Source organism: Acomys minous (assembly GCF_964271855.1).
Source record: "Acomys minous genome assembly, chromosome: 6".
In the NCBI taxonomy this organism is placed as follows: Eukaryota; Metazoa; Chordata; class Mammalia; order Rodentia; family Muridae; genus Acomys; species Acomys minous.
Window position 1 is genome coordinate 129,485,402 of NC_140487.1, and position 22,153 is coordinate 129,507,554.

Here is a 22,153-nt window from a genome sequence, read left to right on the forward strand (position 1 = left end):
GCCTGGTTAGGATCTGACGTCCAGGGCGTGACCTCACGTGCCGCTTTCATTGGTTGGTCCTCGGAGGTTGCTTCCGCCCACAGGAAAGATGGCGGCGCCGAGGATCGCGCCCGAGCCAGTGACAGCTCTCATGGTTCCCGGTCGTCTTACCCTTTTCCCGGAAGAAAGATGGCGGCGGCCTGAGCCGAGGTCGGCGTAGGACTTCGCGGGCGCCCAGCACCGCTCCTCAGGCCCGGCGCGTCTGGAAGCCGGGGGGTGAGTGAGGGAGGCCTCCCTGTCCACCGTGTGGGACCCCCCGTGGGCCGCCCTTTCTACAGTGCGCCCGCCCTCTTGTCCGGCTGCCTCTTCTGGAACTCACTCTGCCGTGGGGGACTGAGGCTCGGGGCTCTGTTACCCGGTTGGCGTTGTGACCTGGACCTGTGGGGTCCAGCATCTCTGCCTCGGTTTTCTCTTCGGTAAAATGTGCGCCATAAAGTCTAGAAGTACCTGTTGGAAATTGAAGGCCTGTGTAAACAAACAACAAACCCCTTGGTAGCTGGCCCGGCTTTGGTGACAGTTCTCTTGGATACTATATACCGTAGTTCCTAAATTGACAGAGCTTGTATTTATTTTTATTTAATTTTTTGGTTTTTCAAGACAAGGCCTCTCTGTGTAAGAGCCTGGCTGGCCTGGAACGCACTCTGTAGTCCAGGCTGGCCTCGAACTCACAGAGATCCGCCTGCCCCTCCTCCCAAGTGCTAGGGTTAAAAGGCGTGCGCCACCACTGCCTGGCTTAATTTTTGTGCTGCTGGAGGAGATCGAGGCCAGCACCTTATAAACGCAGGGCAAATGCTCCACCACGGGGCTAAGAAGGCACCAGCCCCGTAACAGCATTTGAACTGTCTTAAACAGTGTTGTTTTTTAGAATGTGATGATTTTTTTTTTAAATTTTATCTTCTCCTTTTGTTGTTGTTATTGTTAGTTTTCAGACAGGGTTTCATGGAGCCCAGATTGGCTTGAACACTTCCCACGTAGCTGAGGCCGGCCTTGAACTATTGCTCTTCCTGACTGTGACTGCCCTACTTTCAAGGGGCCAGGCTGGTCCACTAGGCAAGTTCCTGGCCAAGCAAGGCTGCAGAGTGAGACCCTGTTTCAAAACCAAAACCAAAATTAAGCAAACAAAAACAAATAGTCTGGTCTTATCAGAATTGTGATGTATGGATGGCAAAGAAGTACAAGCATTTCTCAGCCGCCCTGTGTGGCTGAACCCTGAAACCTCATGTGGACTGTTTGTTCCTACACAAAGTCCAGTTTATAAATTAGAACAGCTGTGACTCACTTTGACAAATAGAATGGCTGCTGTGGATGGCAGGTCACTTCACTGCAGGGGTTACCAGCTTCTTTGTTGACCGCTTGTGGGGGGCTGATGTGTGTGTAGGAGATGAAACCCTAACCCTAGGGGCACAGGCAGCTGCTCAGCTTGTTTAGTCATGCAGCAAACTAGCATTATGATAAATGACTCCCGTGGCCTAGGAGTGGGGCATGTAGCTCTGCGACAGAGTGCTTGTCTAGCAAGAGAAAGAAAAAACAAAAACAAAAAACCTGAACCAATAAGAGGAGGTCAGTTGATGGACTCCTGGTTGTTTGGGGGTGCTCTCCCTCCATACCCCCCAAAAAAACCAGGTTTCTCTGTGTAGTCCTGGCTGTCCTGGACTTGCTTTGTAGAACAGGCTGGCTTCAAACTCATAGAGATCCGCCTGCCTCTGCCTCCTGAGTGCTGGGATTACAGGCGTGCACCATCACGCCTTGCTAACTTGGGGCTGCTTTCCACATAAGATGTAGGAGTGACTGCTCCCTGTGTTTTACCAAAAATAGAATTGGGAACTTTGTACTTTCAAGGAGCAGAGTAGAGCTTCTTGCCTTGGGTGGCCACAGACTCCATTAGCTCCTGGGTCTGGTAGGGTGTGCTCTCCAAGGCACCCTAAATTCCAGTGTTTTCACTGGCTTCCGAGTGTTAGTGGCCCTGGAAACAGCGCTGGTTGAGTGTCTTTTAGATTCTGATAGCATGGCAGTGTTGGGGTAACATAGCTAAGTCAGGCAGGGTCTGTTCCAGGGGAGACAAGGAAGATAGATTTTGGGAAGAAGCAAGTGTGCTTTCCGTGTTCTGTGTACAAATAGACTTCCTGGGCACTACAAGTTTCCTAGTGTCCTTGGTGAGCATGAGTGAAGTGCAAGTGTGGATGTGTGCATGTGGTCTTGCTAGGTTGCTGCAAGGGTTGGCCGGTGACCATAATTTACACTTATTCACCACACAGTGTACATAGGCCCCCAGTCCACACAAAATTCTGAGGTGGAAAGTAGGGGGCAGTTAGTAAGAAACAGACACCACAAAGGTCAGATGACTTAATCAAGGTCACAGAGCTCAATGTTCAAGTTGGGATCTGGAGAGTCGCACAGCCATGTGCTAACACTGGAATAGTGATGAGGGAGGGGTAGGGTCATATTCACTTTGTTGTGTTGTTGGCAGGCTGTACTGTTGCTGTGTGGGATAGATCAGCACCGGGCAGTGGTGACAGCTCCAAGCTGGAACTTTAGCCTGGCCAAGTGAACTCCTCCAGTGTCTTTTTTTTTTTTAATTTTTAATTTTTTTTGTTTTTTTTAATTAAAAATTTTTCAGTTTCTTTTTAAAGAGTAAAAAGATCATTTGTTGTTGTCTTTCTCCCCCCACCCCCACCCCTCTTTATTTTTTTCCTGTGGTACTCGGAACCAACCCCCAGGACTTGAGCCTGCCAGACAAATGTTTTATGCCTGAGCTATAGCCAGCCCTGTACATGTGGCTTTTGTTTGTTTTTTAAAACAGGACCTTACTGTTTACTCATGCCTGGCCTGGAGCTCACAGTGTAGACCATAGAGATCCACCTATGTCTGGAGGAACTCATAGAGATCCTCCTGTGTGCTGGGATCAAAGGTGAATGCCACCTTACCCTGCTTGACCATATGGTTGTTCTGATTATTTAATCATGTTATAAAATGAATGTGTTTAGTAAAAACATGTACTGGATTCCACTTACCTATGGTGGTCTGTCCTTTTTTTCCCCCCCCTCCTAAGACAATGTTTCTCTTTGTAGCTCTGGTTGACCTTAAACTGGATCTGTAAACCAGGCTGGCCTGGAACTTGCCGAGGTTCACCCTGAGTGCTGGGATTCAAGGCGTGTGCGGTCACCACCTGGCCTGGTCTCTGTAGACTTGTCAGGTCCTGGAGCCTGCCGTCAGCCTTTCAGCTTTCGTGGCAGTGGCGATAACGCAGAACCTCTGTGGTATCCAGGGCTCTGGTTTGACTTGTGATTTCCGTCTCTTCCTTGCTGCCGCCTCTGACTCCAGCTTGCAGGAGTCCCGCGGCCTGGCTGGTGGAGATGACGTCCAGGCCGACTTCCCTCTGTGGTCTGGCTGCGCATGGCTTCTGGTTCCTGGGCCTTGTCCTTGTGATGCATGCATGTGCTAGACCTGCCAACCACTCATCCATTCGGGAAAGAGCGGCCAACAGGGAGGAAAATGAAATCATACCCCCAGACCACTTGAACGGGGTGAAGCTGGAGATGGACGGGCACCTCAACAAGGACTTCCACCAGGAAGTCTTCCTGGGAAAGGACATGGATGGGTTTGATGAGGACTCGGAGCCACGGAGAAGCCGGAGGAAGCTGATGGTCATCTTCTCCAAGTAGGTGCCTCATGTGTCGATGGCAAGGGGTACAGCGTTTGAGGTGGAAGTCCAGTTGCCATAAGCTAGTCTTTCAGCCCAGCAGCCCTGTGGGTCACACCCTCTGACCTTCGGAAAACATAGGTATCTGCATTGTGATTGGGGTCACCGGTAAGGAACTGTATTGAAGGGTGTCAGCATTAGGAAGGCTGAGGGTCACATATCTAGTACCTTGTACTTTGATGGGACTTGGAGGGCCAAAGCCGGGCTGCCTAGGCCCTCGCGGTCAGGAAGACCTCAGGGTAGACTGCCCCCACCTCACCTTGAGGACTTTGTACATGACTCTTCCAACTATCAGCTTGAAAAGCAAGAAGTCCCTGGGCGGTGGTGTTGGTGCACACCTTTAATCCCCGCACTTGGAGGCAGAGGCAGGTGGATCAGCATGAGTTCAAGGCCACCCAGGTCTACAAAGTAAGTCCAGCACAGCCAGGGCTACACAGAGACCCTGTCTGGGAGAGTAGAGAAGGAAAATGAAGTGGTCCCAGCAGGTTGTAATTTCAGGTAGAGGGGGGCTGTCTAGGAAACACATCAATAGGTCAAGAGCTGGTGATGAAGGGGGGCAGGTTTGCTCTTGCACCTTTCCTCCCTCCCTCCCCTCCCTCCCTCCCTCCCTCCCTTCCTTCCTTCCTTCCTTCCTGAGGTAAAATCTTACTGTGTAGCCATGGCTAGCCTTGGACTCACAAGTAATCCACCTGCTTCTGCTTGATTGATTGCTTGCCCTGTGGCAAGAGACCTGCTGTCTCTATTATATAGCTCTGGCTGTCCTATCCTAGAACTTACTCCATAGATCAGGCTGGCCTCTGCCTCCCAAATCCTGGGATTAAAATTGTGAGCCATCACACCTGGCTCCTCCTGCTTTCTCAGTGCTAGGATAAAGATTTCTGCAGCCACGTCTGCCTTTTTTTTTTCTTATTAAATTTTACATTTAGTTAGTTTTTTGAAGTTTGAGGACAGTTTTATTAGAGTTTAAAAGAAAAATAACTAAGGGAAGGCAAGCTGTACGTCTCGGCAGTTGCCCGGCCTGACCCTGACGAGCAGAAGGAAGAGCCGTGAGGGTTCCTGGCATGGAGGCCCAGCACAGGGCAGGGCGGGAAGAGGGAAGGGAAGGGATGAGGAGGCCAAGGGGAACAGCATCCAAAAGAAAGAGACAAAACCAGAACGTTGCATGTTTCTGAGTTAGGATGTAGGTGGGCAGATGGAACTAAGCTTCACAGTAGCTCAGTTCATAAGGGCTGCCCGTTCATCACTGTGGGGTGGGTGGGTGTGCACTGGCGTGTGCGTGTGTACGAGTGACAAGTGTGTAAACAGAGGACAGCTTGCATGAGCTGGCTCTCTTCTTCTACCATGTCAGTTCCTGGCATAAACCGCGTTGTCAGGCTTGGTGGCATGTGACTTTTCTAACTGGGCCATTTACTAGCCCTGATGCGGATTCTTTCTGACATTCCCTCTACTGTGTTTAGGGGTTCTTGTAATGTATCCCCAAGTCCCAAGAACTCTGACACTAAGATCTTGGTTCTATTCTTGGACAAAATATTAGGTTTTGAAAGAGACTCTGCTCTGCCTTTGTTGCATGTGAAGGTGTTTGTGTGGTTTAGCAAAGTATGTAAACAGTGCCGTGATTAGAAGGTTTGTGAGCCACGTGTGCCTTAATCCCAGCACTCAGGAGGCAGAGGCAGGTGGGTCTCTGAGCTCAAGGCCAGTTTACTCTACAGCATGAGCTACAGGACAGCCAGGGCTGCACAGAGAAACAAAACAAAACAACAACAACAACAACAAAACCAAAACCCAAAATATACATGAATGAATGAATGATTATGGTTGTGCCCACTGTTCCTTAATGGGAGCGAGTCTGTTCCCAGTGATGGTCTGCCCTGCCTTCAGACAGCAGCCCCTGACCAAGCCGCTCCCCGACAGCCCCTGGTCCTCTCCAGTGGTCCTAGCGAGTGCCTAGACCCTAGGTTTTCTATAACACTTACGAATGGAGTGTGCTGCTGCTTGTGGCCGGTTCACCTGCCTGTGCAGTTCCTGGGCCAGGAGCGTTTGCCTTTCCGTTGAGGTCCCTAGAGCCTGCTCTGATGCTTGCCGTTTGCCTGCTTGTAGGGTGGATGTGAACACTGACCGGAGGATCAGCGCCAAGGAGATGCAGCACTGGATTATGGAGAAGACAGCAGAGCACTTCCAGGAGGCTGTTAAGGAGAACAAACTACACTTCAGGGCTGTGGACCCTGATGGTGATGGTACAGTGAGCCCAATTGGCAGAGCTAGGTGAAGGGGTGAAGTCAGGCAGGGTACCCCAGCCTTACAGGTAGGACTTGATGTCCCCATGCCAAGGGACAAAAAAGTACAAGAGGGCACAGTAGGGGTGAGGTGCTCAAGGTGTAAGTTAGCTTCTGATGGTAGCTGTGTGCATGTTGAAAGTAAAGGACACAGAAAGCACCACATTGTCATAAGTGGTTTTTTGTAAAATTCCATGTATATGTGTTTTTGTGGGGGGGCACATGTGTGCACATGCCTGTAATTCCGTGTATATGTGTGGGTGCACTCCCCTGTGCTCGCTGAGTTCATTACTCTAACCAGCTGTGCCAGGCATCCCTGTTGCTGTCTGTCAGTGCTGGGATGAGAGATGGGCCCCCCACATCTACCCAGCTTTTACACAGATGTTGGGGTTCAGATCCAGTCCTCATGCTTGCATGGTAACTCTTCCCCGCTGTGACCCAAGTATTTTAATTGAAAAGTAGTACTTGGAGCTGAGCAGTGGTGGCCACGCCTTTAGTCCCAGCAGAGGCAGGAGGATCACTGTGAGTTCGAGGCCAGCCTGGTCTACACAGTGAGTCCAGGACAGCCAAGGCTACACAGAGAAACCCTGTCTCAAAAAACCAAAAAAAGAAAACAAAGTAATTCTAGATCCAAGTTTGCAATCTTAGTGTTCAGGAGGCTGAAACAAGAATCCAAGAGTTAGCCAGGCAGTGATGGGGCACTCGGGAGGCAGAGGCAGGAGGATCGCTGTGAGTTCAAGGCCAGCCTGGTCTACAAAGCAAGTCTGGGAAAGCCAAGGGTACACAGAGAAACCCTGTCTTGGGGAAAAAAAAAAAAAGTCTTAAGAGTTCAGTGCCGGCCTGGACTATATTCTAAGACTACTTCTCAACAAACTAAAAAAAAAAAAAAAAAAAAGAATCCCTCTGGTGTTTATCACCATATGCTGCCAGCTAGTATCTGTCTTGTCCCTGAAGGATGAGTCCCAGCTGACTCCACAGTTGAGTGAATTAGTGCAGGGTATTGGCCAAAGCTGTGGGCGGGTGCTGGTTGCTCTCCCCCTGTATTCCACCATGGCAAGATACCTGGCGCTGCAGATACCCTCGGCCTCCCCTAGTACTAGGCTGTCCACACAAGGGAGTTTGTACCCTCTGCCCTGGGTGCCTGCAACCCGAGGATTTCTAGCAGATGCCCTAAACTGTCTTTTCCAAGACCTTTCCTGCTAAGTATTTTTGACGGAGTCATGATCTCTTTTTAGGCCGTGTGTCCTGGGATGAATATAAAGTGAAGTTTTTGGCAAGCAAAGGCCACAATGAGAGGGAGATTGCAGAAGCCATCAAGAACCACGAGGAGCTGAAAGTGGATGAAGAGAGTGAGTGCTGGGTACCAGCCCACTGCGCTGCCCAGGGCGGAGGGCTGCCCAGGGCGGAGGGCTGCCCAGGGCGGAGGGCTGCCCACTGCGCTGCCCAGGGCGGAGGGCTGGCCCAGGGCGGAGGGCTGCCCAGGGCGGAGGGCTGCCCACTGCGCTGGCCCAGGGCGGAGGGCTGCCCAGGGCGGAGGGCTGCCCAGGGCGGAGGGCTGCCCACTGCGCTGCCCAGGGCGGAGGGCTGCCCAGGGCGGAGGAGGGCTGCCCAGGGCGGAGGAGGGCTGCCCAGGGCGGAGGAGGGCTGCCCAGGGCGGAGGGCTGCCCAGGGCGGAGGGCTGGCCCAGGGCGGAGGGCTGCCCAGGGCGGAGGGCTGCCCAGGGCGGAGGGCTGCCCAGGGCGGAGGGCTGGCCCAGGGCGGAGGGCTGGCCCAGGGCGGAGGGCTGCCCAGGGCGGAGGGCTGCCCAGGGCGGAGGGCTGCCCAGGGCGGAGGAGGGCTGCCCAGGGCGGAGGAGGGCTGCCCAGGGCGGAGGAGGGCTGCCCAGGGCGGAGGAGGGCTGCCCAGGGCGGAGGAGGGCTGCCCAGGGCGGAGGAGGGCTGCCCAGGGCGGAGGAGGGCTGCCCAGGGCGGAGGAGGGCTGCCCAGGGCGGAGGGCTGCCCAGGGCGGAGGGCTGCCCAGGGCGGAGGGCTGCCCAGGGCGGAGGAGGGCTGCCCAGGGCGGAGGAGGGCTGCCCAGGGCGGAGGGCTGCCCAGGGCGGAGGAGGGCTGCCCAGGGCGGAGGGCTGGCCCAGGGCGGAGGGCTGCCCAGGGCGGAGGGCTGACGAGGCAGGGAGGACCTGGACCCAGTGAGAGAGGTGGTTAGTAGAGGGAGCAGCCTTTGTCAAGGCCTGATGTCACTTCTGGGTGGAGGAATGACAGTCTGGTTTGGAGGTAACATGATGGTCTTAGGGACATAGAGCCGGACTCAGAACTGGGAGCAACAGGGAGCCCCGGAGGGTTGTCAGGAAGGAAGGCCTGGATAGCTGGTTTGTAAAGCGTAACTGAAGGACCTCACTTGTTACGGCCTGCAGTCTAGACCCCTTCACCTTCGCCTCATTCCTTGGCCATATTTGTCTGGCTCTGTGGAGGGTCAGGACCTGTGGTGTCCTGTTATTCCCCACATGTCACTCACACTGTATATAGCTCTTGGCAGATGTACACACTGTGCTCCACCACCTCAGTGTGTCTGTGCCGCTGATCTCAGTAGAGGCCACAGCACAAAGCACCACCTCACCTTCCTACACACATTTTACTTTGGTGTCTACCCTGTGTGAGACATGTCATTCCTGTGTCTTGAGCCTAGGGTGTCTCTGGGAAGCTGTCTGCCGTTAGTACTTGGCGGTGTTTAGAACTGATACCGTTCTGGCTGGATTTGTGTCAATATGACACAAGCTAGAGTCATCAGGAAGGAGCCTCAGTTGAGGAAATGCCTCCATGAGATACAGCTGTGAGACATTTTTTTAATTAGTGATCAGTGGGGGCGGGGGCAGCACATTGTAGGTGGTGCCATCCCTGGGCTGGAGGTTTTATATAAGATGGCAGGCTGCGCAAGCCAGTAAGCAGCATTTCTCCATGGCCTCTCTTATCAGCTCCTGCCTCCAGGTTCCTGCCCTGCTTGAATTCCATGAACAGTGATGTGGGAATAAACCCTTATAAACTTTCATCCCAACTTCCTGTTCAGTCATGGTGTTTCATTGCAGCAATAGAATCCTAACAAAAGTAACTATGGAGGGCCTTCATGCCTCAGCCATGTCTGATCTTCTTGACGCTGTGCATTAGTTAACTTCTCTGGTGTGATAAACCATTACCAAAGGCAGCTGAGAAAGACCTTAGGGCTAGAGTCCAGCATGGCAGCATGCAGTAAGCACGGTGGCAGGAGCAGGAAGCTGAGGACTCACGTGAACCACAAACAGGCAGGAGTGAATACTAAAAGCCCTCTCCCAGTGACTTACTCCCAGCAAGGCTTTACCTCCTAAGCCTCCCCCAAGCGGTGTCATCAGCTGAGGAGCAATTGTGTAAATGCCTAGACCTGGGAGTACGGACATTTCTCTTTAAAACCACCACATTCTACTTCCTGGCCCCCACAGTCTCATAACCGTGTCATAATGCTGTATGGTTATGATTAAAAGAGAGAACACCAAGGCTTTTCAGGAAAACAGTTTTAATGTACACGCAGAGGTTCAAACAAGCTATGTTCATAAAAAACTCAGTCCTCAAGGACAGTAAGACAGCTTTTTTTATGATTTTTGTTTCTTTATCTCCCATGTATGCTAACTTACAATTTCATTTGTTATTTAAAAACCTTAAGGTGATAAGGGCTGGTGGTAAGAAGTTGGCTCAGGAGTTAAGAGGATTTTCTTGGTTTTGCAAAGGATGTAGGTTCAATTCCCAACACCCACATGGTGACTCAGGGAATCTGATACCAGCGATACCAGGCTCATGTGTCACATGCACATACATGTAGGCAAAACATTCATACACATAAATAAATCTAAAACAGTAAAACCCACTTAGGGTGGATTCCAAAGATGTCCCGAATGTGGAGGAAGGGCAGGCACTCAGGGGACGTAGCAAGGTTTCACTGTTTGTTTGGTTTGGTTTGGTTTGGTTTTCGAGACAGGGTTTCTCTTTGTAGCCTTGGCTGTCATGGGAACTCTCCCTATAAACCAGACTGGCTCTTGAACTCAAAAAGATCTGCTGCTTCTGCCTCCTGGGTGCTGGGATTAAAAGTGTGTGCCGCCACCGCCTGGCTTTTTGAGTCTAGAGTTCCTAGATCGTCCACGTTCTTTCCAAAGAACAGCCAGATTCTTCATAGCAACCCCCACTCTCTGCTAACAGCTTGTCTATTGGTGTCTTTTTTGTTTTGTTTTGTTTTTTTAAGGCAGGGTTTCTCTGTGTAGCCTTGGCTGTCCTGGACTCGCTTTGTAGACCAGGCTGGCCTTGAACTCACAGCGACCCCCCTGCCTCTGCCTCCCTAGTGCTGGGATTAAAGGCGTGCGCCACCACGCCTGGCTGTCTCTTGGTTTCTTTTCTGTTGCTATGATAAAGTACCGTGACCAAGGCAATGTGTAGAAAGGACTTTCTTTGGGCTTATGGCTCCAGAGGGTTAGCGTCCATGATGACAGTGACAGAATGGTGGCAGGAACGGGAAGCTGCGTGCTTTCATCTTGAACCACAAGCATGAGACAGAACATGAACTGGAAATGAGTGAGACTATTAGACACTCACAGCCTGATGTGCTCTCTCAGCAAGGCCTCACCTCCTAACCCTCCCCACACAGTATTACGGGGTCATGTGTTTAAGTGCCCTAGGCTATAAGGGACATTTACCACTAAACAGTCACAGCCCTGATGTCTGCACAGTGAGGGCTCTGCTTGTCTAGGGTGACTTGAGCGGTTGGTAGGACCCGGGAGGGGAGGCCTATGCTCTGTATCCCCCTTGTATAATGCTGAGGCTTTCTGTCAGCATGTGGTGGAAGCCTTGGTAGAGAAGTCTGCCTTATATCACTTTTTAATTTTATTTTTATTTTTTGGTTTTTGGAGACAGGGTTTCTCTGTGTAGCTCTGGCTGTCCTGGACTCACTCTGTAGACCAGGCTGGCCTTGAACTCAGAGATCCACTTGTCACTGTTGAACACCAATTGTCTCTGGACTGTCTTCACCTGCCAGCTGCCCAAGTGATGCCATGGAGACTTTACTAGTGTGAAAGCTTGGCCTTAGCTTAGGCTTGTTCCCAACCCGCTCATATAATAACTTAACTTAAGCCATATGTTAATCTACATTCTGTCACTTGGCACGTTACCTCTCCTTTGCACCGGCATGTGTTTCTTCCTCCATGTCGGCTGGCAAATCTTCCATAGCTGATCTTTTCCAGAGTTCCTATCTCTGGCCTTTGAAAACTCCTCCTATCCTCTCCTGTCTGCTATAGGCCATTCAGCTCTTTATTAAACCAGTCAGAAAAGGTGATGGAGAAGATGTTTACAATACACTGAGACTGGTGATGCTTAAAGATCTCTGTTGTACAGAAGTCAGCATTTTAATAACACAAAGACAACCTTACACCATGCACAGGAGGTCACCCCAACACCCACCCTTTCAGACAGTCATTCTAATGATCTGCCTGCTGCAGCCTCCCAAGCAGCTGAGACTGCAGGGTTGTGCTGGTGTATCCTAGTCTCGTTATCCCTTAATTGAGTCCTGTTATTCAGGTTAGTTTAACCCAGGAAATATTATGCATGAAGGCTACTTGGTCTGTCTGTGGTGATCAGGTACCTGATGGGTCATAGAGGGGCCGCTACAGTCAGGATGTGGCCACAGGCCGACTCAGGACATACAGGGTAAGGCTATGAAGGCAAGCAGAGACCCTTTTTTTTTTTTCTTCCCCGAAACAAGGTTTCTCTGTGTAGCCTTGGCTGTCCTGGACTCGCTTTGTAGACCAGGCCGGCCCCCGAACTCACAGCAACCTGCCTGCCTCTGCCTCCCAAGGGCTGGGATTAAAGGCGTGCGCCACCATGCCCGGCTACGCAGAGATTCTTAAGGTTCCTGGAGCCGCACAACCTGGAAGCTTAGACGCTGGGACTTAGTGACTGTGAGCGCCAGACAGAGAAAGGCTCCTTTCCGCCCCAGGAACGTGGGAGACGGCAGAGGATGCATAGGCAGCAGTTGTTTGGAATAACAAGGGAAGTCCTTGGGAAGATTTATACACTACCTCAGTCATTTCTAGAAACTGGGTTTTCTGCAGTCTTTGCTCTCTGAGTGATAATACACATGAAGAATGTATAGAGGAAAAGAAGTGACACCTTTGTTCCTACAGACGTTGATAAGGTGAGTCAGCCGCAGTCAGGGGAAATTTCCATCTCTGCTGAGGAATAAACAGCTTGGAGCATGCACGGAAGGCGGCTGGACGGGGTTTAGGGGTGCTGTGTGGCCCTCCTGAGTTGAAGCAAAGCTTGTAGAACCCGTGGGTGCTTGCCTGGGTGCTCACAGGTGTGCCTCTTGCAGCTCAGGAAGTCCTTGGGAACCTCAGGGACCGCTGGTATCAGGCGGACAACCCTCCCGCAGACCTGCTCCTGACTGAGGATGAGTTCCTTTCGTTCCTTCATCCCGAGCACAGCCGGGGCATGCTCAAATTCATGGTCAAGGAGATTGTTCGGGACTTGGGTAAGGCCTGTCCACACTACAACACTAGGCCTGAGGGTGACCAGTGGGCTGGGAGCACTACACTGCTGAAAAGGGATCCAAGCCCCAGGGTAGGTGGGCCTGGCCTATTTGGTTTCTAAGGAGGCTCTTGAGTGGTACTCGGTGAGTTTTAGGTAAAGCTGAATGCTACCTGCCTCAACCATCTTCCTACAGACCAGGATGGTGATAAGCAGTTGTCGCTGCCTGAGTTCATCTCCCTGCCCGTGGGCACTGTTGAGAACCAGCAAGGCCAAGACATTGACGACAATTGGGTGAAAGACAGGAAAAAAGAGTTTCAGGAACTGATTGATTCTAACCATGATGGGATTGTGACCATGGAGGAGTTAGAGGTGAGCAAGGGTGCTTGGGAGTCTTGTCGTGTCCCAGGAATGGCTCTGAGTTTGAAGGGTGTGGGCTAATCTTACAGTAAGGCTCCACAGGACAGGGCCTTGCCTGCGTGATGACCTAGTCCGTGGGCATTGGCATCACTGCTCAGGTTGAAGGGATGGTCCTGTCAGACCTTTTGACTGTGGACTGTTGGCCTGTAGACAGCGACTCCATAGACTGTGGAAGGCATCTGGGAGTTTGTTTCGGTGCTTAGGATGAAGCCAGGGCCGTTAGACATCCTAAACAACTGTTCTGTCTCAGAGCCACATCCCAGTCCTGTGTTAGGGATTCTGAAGGCGCCTTCTATATGGGACCAGAGGAGAAGCACATACTAACCCCACTTCTGAAGTGACCTTTGGGCTGGCATGTAGGTGGGCATGGGGCCTCCCCATTGACATGGTGTCAGGTATGCGTCACTGACTTACGCCTGGGTCTCACAGAACTACATGGACCCCATGAACGAATACAATGCCCTCAACGAAGCCAAACAGATGATCGCCATTGCTGATGAGAACCAGAACCATCACCTGGAGCCTGAGGAGATCCTCAAGTACAGCGAGTTCTTCACTGGCAGCAAGCTGATGGACTACGCCCGCAATGTGCACGAGGAGTTCTGAGCATGCCCTCACCTGGGGCCAGGGTGTTGGTGCCTGTCTGACCCTGCCCATCCCTCGAGGAGGCTGTGGTCCAGGGAGACCTGTGGTTGACTGGGTCTGCATTGGGGCTGAAATGCTACCTGCCCTGTGTCTGCGGCTACCATAGGCCCTAAAAGTGCTGTCCCAGAACCTTCCTTTTTCTGCTGTGTCCATATGCTCTGGCTCAGCTCCTGCCACAGCATGGCCCAGGTTTATTAAAGATACGCTTATTAGGCTATGTGTCCTCTCCAGCACGTGTCTTGAGGCAGCAGCTCGTCTGTATCAGTCACGAGCTGAACTGCATCTGCTCTACCAGTGTCTCTCTTGCTACACTTGCTTCTGAGAACCATTTGGAGTGGTTGTTCTGGTGAGGGTGCTGCCTGCATCAGGGCCAGGAGCTCTGGGCCCCTCCATGTGCTTACCACACTGTGGAAAGAATGCGTCTCTTGCAGTTTCCTTGAAGACTGAAAGAGTAAGATAAAATTAGATCGTATTTCTCTGGAAGTGACCCGCTTCTGGTAAAGGGTGGCAGGCCGTTGGGGTAGGGTCTTCCTCAAACTCCCCAGAACCATGCAGGATACCTGACTGCCCTGTGAGAAAGTGCAGGTATTTGTTGTCACAAGAATCGTTACTTTAAAATACAATTGCCTTTTCTTCACATTTTCTTTTTTCTTTCTTTGTTTTTGTTTTGTTTTGTTTTCCAAACAGGGTTTCTGTGTGTAGTCCTGGCCGTTCTGGAACTCAGAGATCCGCCTGTCTCTGCCTCCTGAGGGCTGGGATTATTAAAGGTGTACACTGCCTCTGCCTAACAACACGTTGTTTTGTTTTGTTTTGGGGGAGGGGGTTTGGTTTTTCGAGACAGGGTTTCTCTGTACCCTGGCTGTCCTGGACTCACTTTGTAGACCAGGCTGGCCTCGAACTCACAGAGATCCACCTGTCTCTGCCCTCCCCCCCCCCCCCAGTGCTGGGATAAAGGTGTGCGCCACCACGCCCAGCCTCACATTGTTATTTTTTAGATTAAAAGAAGAGAAAGAAGACATTGTGACTAGGGTGCGCACACTAGAAGTGTTTGAGGTGCACACTGGTTAAAGGGCTTTGTAGCTTCCAATGAACAGTGATTCTCATGATAGAAGTGAAGGTAGGGCCGGGCCTGGTGGCGCACGCCTTTGATCCCAGCACTTTGGAGGAAGGGGTAGGTGGATCACTGTGAGTTCAAGGCCAGCCTTGTCTACAAAGCAAATTTGGGACAGCCAGGGCTACACAGAGAGACCCTATCTGGAAAACAAAAACAAACAACAAAAGAAGTGAAAGCAGGACCTGAAGGCGAGACGAGAAAGAGTGATGGGATTTAAAGCGTGAGAAAGCTCATTCGGGATCAAGCTGGGCGCTGAGGTTAGAGTCTACAGCAGAGTCTGAGCTGGTCGAGGTCCTGGGGTCAGTGTTCTCGGAGGTTTGTTTCGGTGTTCACGACCACTGCCTAGGCGTGTTAGGACAGCTGCTGCCTCGTCGCAGTGCTCGGCCTGCTCTGGATGCCACCTGTGTGCAGATGCTAAGCTACTTGGCCAGGTGTGACAGCCAACAGTTCCGAGAGGAGGCGAGCACCTTAGAGTGGATTGTTAACCATCAGTACTTCTGAGCTACCTGACCTCAGAGAGAATTAGGTATCCAGTGTGAGCTTTATCTTCCTGCTCTCTGGGACTAGAGAACGGTCCCCAGGATGCCCCGAGGATCTGTTCCCAGACCCCCACTGTGCATGGGGAGGGCAGCCTCTGTAACCCTTGGTCCACTTTGGGTTTTTCCACCTGCTTCCTAGCCCACCCTGACCTCCCAGGTTAGGAGTTTCCACATGCCGGCTGGGGACTTCTGCTTTCACACGTGACCTTGGGTGGGGGATTTCCAGCCCTAGTCCTGTATATCTGCAGCTTCACTATCCCTGTACCTTTTCTTTCTTTCTTTCTTTCTTTCTTTTTTTTTTTTTTTTTAACAGACTCTCTATCTTTAACTCGGGCTAGCCTGGAATTCTCAGTCATAGTGACTTTGTCTCCTGAAAACTGGGATTGTGAGTGTGCACAACTAGCGTGTAAATTTCCAATCAATTTGGGAATTGATAGTTATGTCATGTCACAATTTAAATGTGTAATAAGGACACCGCCTCCCTGCTAACTCATTTCCTCCTTCAGTGCAGTGGTCTCCATGTAAGAAGAAAAGGCCTGTGTTGAGCCCAGTGACATACCTGGAGATGGAAGCATTTGGGAGCTAGAAGCAGGAGGATGGGGGGTTCAGGGTCATCAAGATGGCTCACCAGTTAAAAGCACTTGCCAGAACCCAAATTTGGTTCTCAATGTCCACATCGGGCAGCTCACAGCTTCTGGCCTCCTAGGGCACCTGTAACACACACACACACACACACACACACACACACACACACACACACACACACACACACACACCCCGTTACAAATAAGTGAGCCTTGCCGGGAAGTGGTGGCGCACGCCTTTAATCCCAGCACTTGGGAGACAGAGGCAAGTGGATCTCTGTGAGTTTGAGACCAGCCTGGGCTACAGTGCGAGTTCCAGGATAGCCAGAGCTGTTACACAGAGAAATCCTGTCTCGAAAAACAAAAACAAAAAAAGACTGGAGAGATGGCTCAGAGGTTAAGAGCACTGGCTGCTTTTCCAAAGGTCCTGAGTTCAATTCTCAGCAACCACATGGTGGCTTATAACCATCTATAATGTGATCTGCTGCCCTCTTCTGTGTACATGCAGGCAAAACACTATATATCATAAATAAATAAATCTTTAAAAAAAGAAAGAAAGAAAAACCAATAAATAAATAAATAAATAAATAAAGTAAACCTTTAAAAAAGTTGAGGCATAGGCTATAGGGTAAGTTCAGATATCAGCCTGGGCAGCTCAGTGAAACTGTTCAAAATAAAACTTGAAGAGAACTATGGGGATAGCTCAGTGGTTAGGACACTTGTCTGGCATGTAAAAGAGCTTAGGGGGTTTTTTGTTTGCTTGTTTGTTTGTTTTTGTTTTTGTTTTTATTTCTCTGTGTAGCCTTGGCTGTCTTGGACTAACTTTGTAGACCAGGCTGGCCTCGAACTCAACAGCGATCTATCTGCCTGTCTCTGCCTCCCGAGTGTTGGGATTAAAGGCGTGCACCACCAGGCAGAATTTAGGTTCTTAAAGAAAGGGGGGGGGAGGTCTTTTGACAGTGGAGAGATGGCTTAGTAGTTAAATTTGTACTGTCCTTTTTGGGTGTTTAGGTCTCTCTGTTATGTAATCCTTGGCTGTCCTGAAATTCACTGTGTAGATTAGGCAGAGCTGCCTGCTTCTGTCTCCTGAGTACTGGGATTAAAGGAGTGTACTTCCATGCCCAGTGGAAAGAGCCTGTGTTTTTGCAGAAGACCTTCGCCCAGTTTCTAGCAGTCGTCATGATGGCTCACAACTACCTGTAACTCTAGCTCTTCTGCCTTCTTTGGGCATTATATTTACCATACACAGGCACACACCAAATTAATTAAAAATAAAAAATTTTAAATGCCTGTGTGCATGTTTGTGTTTCCCTGTACTTTTCATATGCATGTGTTATATACCTCTCTTCACATGCCCCAGTGGCCAAAAGCACTTCCTAGCTTGCTGTGGGACTTTGCACATGCCTGTGCCATATACACAGTAACACAGGTATAAAACATGTTCACATACCTTCCTGCCCCTCCGCCTACTCTTCCTGCCCCTCCTCCATAGCTCTTATAGCCACATCCTGCAAGGAAAAACCCCAGACTCCTGTGAGGGCAAAACCCAGACAAGGATGTACATGTGGGTTCAGCAGCCCACAGCACTTCTGCTCCTGGGACTCACACTTGGAGTTACAGCCAGGCTCAACTGTGTTGAAGATACCTACCCCAGTGGTCACAAGTGCTGTCATGAATGCCAGCCAGGTGAGTGGCCTGGCTTTGGGATGTAGTGGCAGGGTGGGGAGGGGTGATTCTTAGCGGACAGTGATGGAGACAGATACAAAGATCCTGGGGGTAAATGTCAGAGGTCATTGTCACAGATGTGACAGTGTCACAGAGCGCCAACCAAGCAGCTGGTCCCCGGGGCAGCCAGAGAGTTGTGTCTTCACAGGCCTGGGCCCTAGTTCACCTGTCTGGCTTTGGCTCCACCACAGGCAGTGGTATGCTGAGCCGCTGTGATGACACGAGGGACACTGTGTGCCTTCCGTGTGAACCTGGCTTCTACAATGAGGTGGTCAATTATGATGCCTGCAAGCAGTGTACACAGTGCAACCAACGTGAGTTCCTGCCCTGACTCGTGTCCAGCCCAGCGAGAGAGCAGCCACAGCAGTTGACTCCTGTTCACTCAAGAGTCCTTAGTAGCCAGGGCATTTCTGAGGGGCACTTCTATCCTCTGGGGTGAAGACTCAATCAGGGGTGGGGCACGTGTTGGCCATGTGGCCTTCCCAAGCTGTCCTAGTGGATAGGCCTGGTGTGTGGGTGGACATGGCGGGTGTCTGAGCACTCTGACTCACGTGCTGTCGGCTGGAGACAGACTGCGGGGAGGATGAGAAGGGAGGCCACAGCCCCCCTGTGCCATCTCAGTAGCTTTCTCCAGGGCTACTTGACGAGGAGGAACAGAGTAGCCAGGGAGAGGGTCTCAGGAGAGGAGAGGCCTGGGGCCAGGCTACCATCGCTCCCTCAGCTTCAGCATCGTTCCTGCGCCATTGAGGGGAGGCAAGTCCACTCTGCCCTGCCCTGTCCGTAGGTCAGGGCTACGGGTTAGCCTCATCCGTAGCCTCCCTGATCTTTTCTAGGAAGTGGGAGTGAGCCCAAGCAGAATTGCACACCTACTCAGGATACTGTCTGCCAATGCAGGCCAGGCACCCAGCCCCGGGAAGACAGCAGCCACAAGCTTGGAGTCGGTAAGCCTCAGGGTGGCCCCCTACACCGGGCAGGTGCATGTCTGTCCATGGCCAGCATGTGCAAGGTGGTTAGGATCCGTGTGTGTTGGCTCCTGTGAATCAAGGACCATGATCATGGTATAAGTGAGCCATGTTCCTACTTCATGCATTGACACTTCCCCACGTCTCTCTAACCAAGCTTGGCTGGAAGCCCCTCTTCCAATGGGTCATGCCAAGACTTAGCGTTCTGGTCAGTGCCAGTAGGAGGCATGTGGACGGAAGGAGCTGGCGTAGGCCAAGCTTCGCATCCGCTGCACTGGGAGTGAGCACTAACCCCCCTTCAGGCCCCACCTCCAACAGCCTCGGCATCTAGAGCCCACCTAGCAGTATCAGAAAGCTGACTTATGTCTCTGCTGCAGACTGTGTTCCCTGCCCTCCTGGCCACTTTTCTCCAGGCAAAAACCAGGCCTGCAAACCCTGGACCAAGTGAGTATTGTGGCTGGCTAGGGCACTGAGGACTGGCAGTGTAGAGGGGACAGAACCTTTAAGAGATGGTGTCGAGGCCAGGCATGGTGGCGCACTCCTTTAATCCCAGCACTCGGGAGGCAGAGGCAGGCGGATCTCTGTGAGTTCGAGGCCAACCTGGTCTACAAAGTGAGTCCAGGACAGTCAAGGCTACACAGAGAAACCCTGTCTTGAAAAACCAAAAAAAAAAAAAAAAAAAAAAAAAAAAAAAAAAAAAAGAGATGGTGTCTAGGTGACTGTGGGATGGACCAACAGCCCCTGGTGTGCAGAGCAGCCATGCAGCGGGAGGAGGGCTTGTGAGACCCTGGCCCAGGCCCCAGGAACATGTTTGCTCTCAACTTGTGGTTCTTCTCCAGGGGGCTAGAGAAGGGGTTGAAAGTACAGAATCCCAGCTAGGAGCAGCATAGGAATGAAAATAGGGTGAGGACAGAAGCAGAGATAGGCATGTGCCTTGGGGGTGGAGGTCTTGGCAGAGCTTAGAATGACCCATTGCAACTTCCCCCATTGTCTCTGGCTAATGGACACCCTCGCCCTACAGTTGTACCTTATCTGGGAAGCAGATCAGGCACCCTGCCAGTACCAGCTTGGACACAGTCTGTGAGGACAAAAGCCTCCTGGCCACACTGCTGTGGGAGACCCAAAGCCCTACAGTCAGGCCAACCACTGACCAGTCCACCACATTCCCGCCTAGGACTTCTCAGATGCCCTCTACACCCACCTTGGTGGCTCCAAGGGGTAAGGGAAACTGGCCCAGCGGAGGATAGGGGAGAGAGGGCCAGGGTGGGTAAGTTCACTTAGTTGGCCTCTCCTCGTAGGCCCTGCATTTGCTGTTGCCCTAGGCATAGGCCTGGGTCTGCTGGCTCCCTTTACTCTTCTGCTGGTCTTGTACTTGCTCCGAAAGGCTTGGAGGTTGCCTAACACTCCCAAACCCTACTGTGAGTACCCACTTTGGGCTCAATAAAGCTTCCTTTCTTGAGGGATAAGGCATACTGCCCTACTACTTTATCACCTCACTGCATTTTTTCTTCTCCTAGGGGGTAACGGCATCAGGATCCCTATCCAGGAGGAACAGGCTGACACACACGTTACTCTGGCCAAGATCTGAACAGAACCTCGAGAGTGGATTTTATGGGGCATGGGCGGGCAACCCATGTCTTGATGCCTGCCAGTCCTCTTCAGTGTTCTAGGTGCTGGGCTGGCTCTGGGCTTATATGCTGTGCATACTGCCTACCTGGTGGTACTTTTAATAAACATGCTAACAACTGTGAGTTTGTGACTGTCACTAGGAGGCTGAGGTTGCATCCCCATCAGAAGATGTGGGTGGGGATCTAGGCCAGAGTGGAGGTCCACTCAGAGACCCACACTTGGCCACATGTACTCCAGTTTGAATGGAGGTATGGAGTTCAGGACGCCTGAAGTGTCAAGTGAAACCAGAAGCCAAGAGAGCCCAATTACAGCCGGGCGTGGTGGCACACGCCTATAATCCCAGCACTCAGGGAGGAGGAGGTAGGTGGATCTCTGTGAGTTTGAAGACAGCCTAGTTTACAAAGCGAGTCCGGGACACCCAAGGCTACTCAGAGAAATGCAACAACAAAAAAGAGTCACCGGGTGGCAGCAGCTCATGCCTTTAATCCCAGCACTTGGAAGATGGAGGCAGGCAGATCGCAGAGTTCAAGGCCAGCCTGGTCTACAGAGGGAGTTCCAGGACAGCCAAGGCTACACAGAGAAACCTGTTTTGAAAAACAAAAACGAAAACAAACAAACAAAAAAAGTCAATAGATGGCCAAGTGTGGTGGACAGAGGCAGGTGGATCTCTGTGAATTCAAGGCCAGCCTGATCCGCATATCAAGTTCCAGCTTGGCCAGGGCTACTTAGTGAGATCCCATCTCAAAAACAAAACAACAACAACAACAAAGAGTTACTAAACACCCTGCAGTGGGTACTGGGCCGTGCCAGCTGTACTTTGAGGAGGCATATGAAGCATGAAGAGCTGTAGGGAAACTTGGTCTGCTTGTGGCCAGATATGATGCTCTCAAGCCACCACTTCTGCATTCAGGGGCATCCTAGTGCTTGTACCCAAAATCACTGTGACCCGCATGGGGTGGCTGGACAAAACTGTCCATGATCCAGGGTCCCCTCCCAACTCTTTTCTTCTCTAACAACATCCAGCTGACCCCAACCAAAGAAAACACCCACTGGACCACTAAATGCTCTTCCTTGGGTGCCTGTATCCAGCCACGCCTTAAGCCTGAGGCGTGGAGTAATAGACTGATCAGCAGCGCTCACCATAGACAAGTCTATGCCTAGAAAGGCCAACAGGAAGCTGGGGAGGGTTGGAAGAAGAGTGCTGTGGGGTTTGGGGGGTTAGAGATTGCAGGAAAAAAGTTTCATCCCCAAAGCAGGCTGGTCATGCCTATGCCTCCTCTCTACTGGACGGTCTCTAGTCTTCCTGCTACATCCTGCTCACTGTGGGCTGCTGGGCCTCTTCCCAGGTTGAACACCCATGACCCTGCCTTCACAGACAATGGTGCTGTCCCAAAGTAGATTCTCTAGACCTGCTCATCTCAAAAACTCCCTAACTGGCTCTACTGAGGCCCCATGTCAGCCTGGGAATTCCCCACAGGGTTAAACTGCCGGGACCCTCTCCTGCCTGGGACATACTTATTTAGTCCCGTGAAACAAGCCACATGGAAATGCACAGAGCTGCTCATAAAACAAGGGAGATAGCATTTCGCCCACCACCCAGTTTTGGAAGCTGTTTGCTCTTGGGAGTCCCTTGCAGTGCGCACTGGGGGTGGGGGTGGGGACAGGAAGTCTGAGACAGGTGGGGACATTTGCTGATGTCATCTGCTTGAAAACATCTCCCCAGGTACGTGACCTGTGTCTTTTTATCTTTGTGGTCTGTGTGTGGCTGACACAGGAGCACTGGCTCCTGGAAAGAACCTCTGTAGGGCTCCCTAGCAGCGTGCACTTCAGAGTCTGAGTTACCTTGTAAGTCGATATCAAGCGGACCCTGCCCAGGGCTGAGCCACAGCACCAGCCCAAAACTCCGATGGGACACCCGCAGGGTGCACTGCATGGCAGTGTTTTAGGGATGAGTCAGTGCTTTGTTATCCTTAACCCGTAAAGAGTAGGG

General features: G+C 51.6%; 2 protein-coding genes across 7 annotated transcripts; both read left to right on the forward strand.

Annotated features, from left to right (window-relative positions):
- The first annotated feature begins 104 nt into the window (after nt 1–104).
- SDF4 (stromal cell derived factor 4) lies at nt 105–13,827 on the forward strand. Of its 3 annotated transcripts, none has more exons than XM_084787986.1 (7): nt 105–255; nt 3,108–3,697; nt 5,837–5,973; nt 7,248–7,361; nt 12,391–12,549; nt 12,742–12,942; nt 13,240–13,304. In XM_084787986.1, exons 2-7 carry the CDS (start codon nt 3,393–3,395, stop codon nt 13,287–13,289), a joined length of 966 nt encoding a protein of 321 aa, XP_084644112.1. In that variant the 5' UTR covers nt 105–255; nt 3,108–3,392; the 3' UTR covers nt 13,290–13,304. The 3 variants fall into 3 exon arrangements, with proteins under 3 accessions (XP_084644112.1, XP_084644110.1, XP_084644111.1); XM_084787984.1 differs by lacking the exon at nt 13,240–13,304 and adding an exon at nt 13,395–13,827 and having other exon boundaries at nt 109–255; nt 12,742–12,917; XM_084787985.1 differs by lacking the exon at nt 13,240–13,304 and adding an exon at nt 13,395–13,827 and having other exon boundaries at nt 115–255; nt 3,361–3,697; nt 12,742–12,917.
- Nucleotides 13,828–15,128: 1,301 nt separating this feature from the next.
- On the forward strand, nt 15,129–20,278 carry TNFRSF4 (TNF receptor superfamily member 4). Of its 4 annotated transcripts, XM_084787989.1 has the most exons (7): nt 15,129–17,533; nt 17,764–17,886; nt 18,406–18,513; nt 18,912–18,978; nt 19,556–19,752; nt 19,833–19,952; nt 20,052–20,278. In XM_084787989.1, exons 1-7 carry the CDS (start codon nt 17,404–17,406, stop codon nt 20,120–20,122), a joined length of 816 nt encoding a protein of 271 aa, XP_084644115.1. In that variant the 5' UTR covers nt 15,129–17,403; the 3' UTR covers nt 20,123–20,278. The 4 variants fall into 4 exon arrangements, with proteins under 4 accessions (XP_084644115.1, XP_084644117.1, XP_084644114.1 ...); XM_084787991.1 differs by lacking the exon at nt 17,764–17,886; XM_084787988.1 differs by lacking the exon at nt 15,129–17,533 and having other exon boundaries at nt 17,581–17,886.
- The last annotated feature ends 1,875 nt before the right edge of the window (nt 20,279–22,153 follow it).